The sequence below is a fragment of the Falco punctatus genome (genome assembly GCF_963210335.1).
Source record: "Falco punctatus genome assembly, chromosome: 5".
Lineage (NCBI taxonomy): Eukaryota > Metazoa > Chordata > Aves > Falconiformes > Falconidae > Falco > Falco punctatus.
Window position 1 is genome coordinate 87837417 of NC_137584.1, and position 6464 is coordinate 87843880.

General features: G+C 41.1%; 1 protein-coding gene across 1 annotated transcript; it reads right to left on the bottom strand.

Annotated features, from left to right (window-relative positions):
- Nucleotides 1–272: 272 nt before the first annotated feature.
- On the bottom strand, nt 273–5858 carry LOC308064092 (uncharacterized protein; the record flags this gene model as incomplete). Its single annotated transcript, XM_080388016.1, has 4 exons — nt 273–665; nt 3325–3502; nt 5594–5724; nt 5841–5858. 4 exons carry the CDS (start codon nt 5856–5858, stop codon nt 273–275), a joined length of 720 nt encoding a protein of 239 aa, XP_080244142.1.
- Between the last annotated feature and the right edge of the window lie 606 nt (nt 5859–6464).

Consider the following 6464-nt stretch of genomic DNA (forward strand, 5'->3'; position numbering starts at 1 on the left):
ACCTTTGTTTCTTATTTCCTACGACACTGCACTGTTCAATTTGCTCAAGTAAATCATCCCTTGTTTAGGCTATACTGGCAGTTAGCAAGACATCCTGGCTCCTCCTTTTAGACTTTTAGAACTCTTGTTATGCCACTGGTTTCTCATCAGTCCCCCGTTTACCAAAAGATCTTTTTCAAATCAAAGCTTGTAACCGCTTTACCGTTTACTCTTCTGTAGCTAAGACAGTACTTCTTAATAACAAGCTAGCTTAAGCTAGTTTTATTTTTGCTTTACCTGTAACAGCCTGTTCCATACATGCAAGGTGTCCTCTTACGCTTGTTGTGTTTGGAGCTTTCTGAAGTATCTGCACTTCTGGTTGAATCAGAAATCTCAGTCTTGTAATCCAGATTTGCATCAGGCTCAAGAATCCCTTCCTGGGCACCAAAAGATTGGGAAGTCCTGCCCCAGTGAGCTTGTTGGCTTGTAGAACCAGTAATCTGCTCTTTGTTTTCTGTGTCCTCAATTCTATTTCCTTTACTGGAGATCTGACCTACTCTTTTAGACAATTTACTACGCAGCTGCCTATCTTTTTTTTCCAGAGAACTTCCAGGGGGTTTTGTTCCAGTCTTGCCATTTCCTTCCATGTTTCTCATGGTATTCTCAAGAGGAAATCCAGATGCATTCTGTGGAACTAGGTTACATTTTGAAGGACCTGGAAATGTACACGCTTCAGAATTAAAAGCTTTAAGGTCAACTCCGCCTCATCATTCCTGTTTTCAAAGGGAGAGAATCATAGAAGAGCCCAGGTTGGAAAGGACCTCAAAAGATCATCGGGGCCAGCCTTTAAAATCTTCTACTCCACTTTCCAAACTCAAGTTAGCTGCTAAATACACCTGCTGAATGAAAGGCTCAAGTTCAGAACACACACGCACTTTAAAGGAAAACTTATTCTAGAGCTCCCGTCCTCAGCTTCAGTTCCCTCACGACACGGTCAGGCTCCTCTCTCACCACCTCGTTTGTGAATAGTCCAAGGACTTCAGTTTACACTAACTTTTGATTAGAAGTACTGCTCCTGAAAAATGAATGCGGATTATACATGTGACGATACAGTAGCCTCTATAAGAACGTACCCTCCTATACAATAATCAATTTCAATCCCTTAAATAGCAAGCTAGATGGAAGATATCTATTTATGTATATGCAGGAAGTACAGGGAATTCATGACACACACCTTGAGCTTAATCCCACCCCAATAAATCTTAAACGCTTCAGCTTGTGACTCTAAATCATACAAGAGTTTGTCAGTAGACACCATTAAGTAAAAATTTCCCTTTTGACAAATCCTGCATTTTAAAGTTTGGAACACACGTCCGCTGAAAATAAGAGATGTGTGCTTTAGAAAAAGGATACGAGATACGTAACCAAGACAAGAGCACTGTCCCAACAACTGAGATGTCACCCAGAAGCAGACCTGTATCGAAGGCTGAACTACTTTTGTACATTACCAAACTATTCAAAAGCTTCTGCTCTCTACAGTTTGTGATCTAAGTTCCTCCTCCAGGAGATGTATACTTAGTTTACATGGATGTGTTTGGCAGAGCTGGAAAATCAGGTGGCAGTTACCTATTTGATTTTGTTCCTTTCAATGCAAGCCTCATAAACTGTTAACCAAAACCGCTGCTCAAATGTAATTGCCTCGGGTGTGATTAAGAAAGGGCAAAGTCAGAATTAGTATCAAATGATCCAGACAGCAGCATATTTAGTAAGTCGGCTTGGAGACAAAGGTGACTTTTTTTATTAAGACTCCCAAATTAAGGCTCAGTAAACAACGGCCGCTTAGGAAATAAGCCTTCATTTGCAAAGCAGAACTAAATGACTCTAATTTGCCACTTCCACTTGTGACTTCTCTGCTACATACTTCATACTGTGTATTACATGCCTGTATTGTATGTAATGAGACTAAACACTTCCACGGGCATGATGATGACGACTAGTTAAAAAACAGGTCGTAATCAAAGAAAACCAAAGACAACAGCGCTATTGGCACTCGCTATGACACACGTGTGACCTCTCTGCCACCTGGTGGCTGCCGGCACTTAAAAAACTAAGAATCTTTTCAGTTCCTACCCTACAGGACATTTTCTCAGTTGCCTTAATTATGACAGCAGCAGCGTGATTCTGGTTTTGATATCAAAATGCCAGTCTTTTAGAGCTCTCTAAGATTATTACTTGTGCTTGAACTAACCTACTGTTTTTTCTGCAAAGTTCTGAAGGCAAGTACACTGTGCTTCAGATAAGAAATATTTCTAGAATGATCAGGAGAAAATAAGTAAGGCTTCACAGAAGCTCACAAGTCAGAACACTTCTTCAGATAAAAAGAGCCACTACTTTATATCCCAGCTATCCCGAAGGGTACGCTCGCCATGAGTAACGCGTTTCAGCTAACCTTAAGATTTAATTAAAAAACAAAACCCTAAGAGTTTTCAGTGTCAAAATCCACAAAGCATTATCTAGTAACGGGATTTTAAGTGTTTTATAGATCCTAGAACAGATCCAGCCAATTCTAATGCTAGAGATTAGAAACACCTCCCCCAGGCTGTTCACTTACAGGAAAAGTCAGTGAAAGCCTCAGTTTGCTCTCACCAAAATACTGTTTCACTTTGATAACGATCCTCCTCTTTTCATTACTAGCAGCATTTCACTGCCTATAAACGCAGCTGTAATTTGGGGACACACAGAGACTGACCAGCTGAAGCGTCTGTTCACTTCTTGCCACAGAGCATTTTGGATTTCAGATTACTTTTTCTTGTCTGTCCTTCTTTTTTGACTCAGATTTTGAGATCGTGGCACAAGCACACTCCATGCTACCTTTCTTCAAAGCCCAGCAGTTGCTACGCCATGTACCATCGTTCCCTGACCATAAAACTTTACCGAGAACGGCACGAGTTTGGGCAAAGTCCAGTACCACATTACATCAGTGTCATACCATCACCTATCCCTAAAAGGTTCTCGGAGAAAGAAACCACACACCAAGCCACTCCTAGGACCAGTACTTTGGCCCATGTCTACCAGCCTCTTGCTGTAAAGCTGAAAAGTCTGGTATTCCTGTGGAACTTTGGGAGCCAAAGTTCCAGACCCCAAGGAAGAAGTGCAAAAAACCTACTCTCATGAAGGCTTCCACCGTCCTCGCTATAGAGCTCTCCAATGGACTGGCATTTCAAAACAACTGCTGAACAACAAATTACAAGCAGAACACACGTAGACCCAGCCTTCAACACCACACCGTGAGCTACATTCTCAGTTTTTGAAATACCACGGTTCTTCCCTGAGCCAAAAAATTACCTGAGATGAAGGGACAGGCATGGAAAGACAGCTCCTTTTCCCTTCATCTTGCTCTTCACCTTCAAAATCCTCTGCAGTTTCTTCAGAAGCTGATCTCTTTTTCTGCTGCACATTTACTTGCGGTTTTAATGACGCCGTATTACTTCTTCCTCCTCTCCCTTGGCCTTTTTTCATTCTACTACCTTAAAAGAAAAACAAAAGGGTTCTTTTGGAATGCAACTTTTTACAGTGAAATCCTGACCACATTAGAAATCTAAATCTGCGCTGAAGCAGAACATTGGGCAAAAAGCATGAGAAGTCGCAGCGCTGGGCATGTGCTGTTTCAACCACACATTTTTCATTCCCTGCTTACAGGAATAAAAAGCATATTTTAGAATGAAACAGATGCTTGAGGGGCAAATTTGCAGGAAAACAATAAATATGTGGCAAAGGATATTCGGGATTGACTGTCTCAGTGCCACTGACAAGTTCATTTCCACAATAGGAGCGGATCAGTAAACTACACGGTCCAAGGACAACTTTTACCACACATCTTTTGTGTTAGTATCACCTCAGATAACCACTTTATGCACACAAACATCAATTAGGACACGGCAAAATCAGGGTATGCCCACCTGCCTAGTCACCCACATCACAGCCCATTATTTCATCGGCCAGTAACCAACAGAAAGACAGCGAACGTTGTGCCTCCCGTTGGAAAGCTTCACAGCTCAGAAAACCGCAAGATCTCTGTCCTGAAGTGCTATTGCTGGATATACAGCTGGGAGACAGCCAGGGCCAGACAGCTCCATCTGCTGCAAAACGCATGCAGAAGGAAAATACTTGATGCCATTTTGCAAGACTTCAAAAACTCTCCCCCTTCAAAAAATAGCCATGTGCCAGAGTCATGTTTACAAAGCAAGGAACGGTTCAAATTTTAATGTTTGACTTCAAAATCACAAATCAGTGTTACCTTCCCAGTAAGAAGACAGACAGGGGGAGAAGAAAAACAAAAAAGGGGCAGCCTCTTAGTTTTACTCTCTACCTTTCTACCTTCCCACCCAATATCACCTTAGCAAGATGCAAACCGTTCCACAGTTTTAAGGAAATATTTTGGATTTGCAGAAGAGATCGGTTGTTTAATTAAAGCAGCCCATCCTAAACTAGAATCATTCCCTCACATAGGGATTTTTTAAACAGCTCCAGTAGTGTTCATACATATCCCTAGCTCCCCCAAGGTCAGGCCTTCAACAGCACACAGGTGTCCCTGGCCCACACAGCTTCAAATCTCTACAGCTACCTGACCAAAGCGTTCAGCCTTTGAAACAAACATTAGATACACATACATATCAAAAAGTACAGTACTTGCGGAGACAAAACAAACGAAACCCCTCACCCTACACACATACACCCCCTCCAAAGGCAAGAAAGCAATCACGCTAGCGCAGGACCAAAGACAGTCAGCAGAGGTCCTCTGGTACCTGCAATTTTTATATCCGAGGGAATAAGCCAGCAGGGAACAGTCTAGAGTTTGAAAGGGGAAGTAAGGGGGGGGAAACTTTTGTAAGTTCCTGGTACTTTTGTAAGTTCCATCCAAAATGCAACTATTAGGCATGCATTTATATTTTTGTAAGGGAATGAAAATTTTGGATTTTATTTTTCTAAAACCAGGGAAATATGCACTTGACAAGTAATTTAATTAAGTCAAGTACACAAGGTGAGTTTCTGGTGATACAGAGTGAGGCTCTAACAGTTAAAACAGAGACCTTTATATGCAAGTGCTTTTTGTCTCTGGTTTTTTAAACAAGCATTAGGAATATGGAAGTTAAGGGGGGGAAAAATTTTGACTCACATTCTGAACTGCCTACCAAATGAAACTATTGAAAATAGTTTCACTTTCAAATGAAAATTTGAAAAAATGCTGCTGTCTGGATCAGTTGATACTAATTCTGACTTTGCCCTTTCTTAATCACACCCGAGGCAATTACATTTGAGCAGCGGTTTTGGTTAACAGTTTATGAGGCTTGCATTGAAAGGAACAAAATCAAATAGGTAACTGCCACCTGATTTTCCAGCTCTGCCAAACACATCCATGTAAACTGATCAGAAAGAGCTCTGTCACACCCAGGACTGATGACAAAGGAGGCAGAAGTCAGTCTCTGTTGGCTGCCAGGCATGGAGCACGGGAAGAGAAGGAACAAATTAATACTTTCTGTCACCACCATTACAATTAAAGTTATATCAAAGCACATAAATATATATTGGTGTGCAAACGTACTACACTGCAAACCTACCTCCTTCCCTTAGAGGCTCAGAAATCCTCTGAACCAGGGGGTCTCCTTCCAGCATCCAAGATGGAAGCACTCTCTTTCTGTGAATAGATTTTGATGGTTTGCTTTCATTATCGCCAGAAAGAGGAACCTGAAAAAACATTTACTCTTTAGTACCTTTTCCCAGTTACAAAAGAGGGGAGGAAGAAATAGATGACAAGTTTGTACCAGTTATGCCCTTCAAATGCAGCCTGGACAACTACCTACTTTTGGGATGGTGTCCATTGCCTGAAATTATTTTTTTTTTCCCCCACACTTCCCCCTCACTCAGAAAAAAAAACATCTATAGAAACCTTCATGCAGTAAAAAAACCTCCTTAGACCTTTGGAGGAAATATCTGAAAGGCTACAAACTTCAAGTTTCATAGAAGAGCCTTACCAGCACCTTGCTATAGAGTTTCCACATGTAGAGGTAAAGACAAACAGCAGGTTTAACAAACAAACACCTGTTTGTCAAAAAAAAAATTCCCAACCAACCAACTAAAAACCCAGAAAAGTCTTGCTACCCTTCTTTCAACTTACTTCTCTAGAAATAAACCACACTCTAAATCTTGGCTGCAAAACCAATGCAAACACACCAAAGTCATGTTCGACACATATTTCTTTACTGCAAGTAATGCCATCAGTTTGAATCTTTACTTACTAAAAGGTAAGTAGCCATCCAGGGATCTCAGCTACAGTAAAGGCTGATACTTCATTTGTTATATGTAGTTATTATCTACTATACAATGATGTTGACCCACGTGTCCCTTCTAACTGGATACACAACAGAAGATCTAAGAAAAATCCCACTTGCTCCATACACTATTTATCAGACTGTCTGAAAGCCACT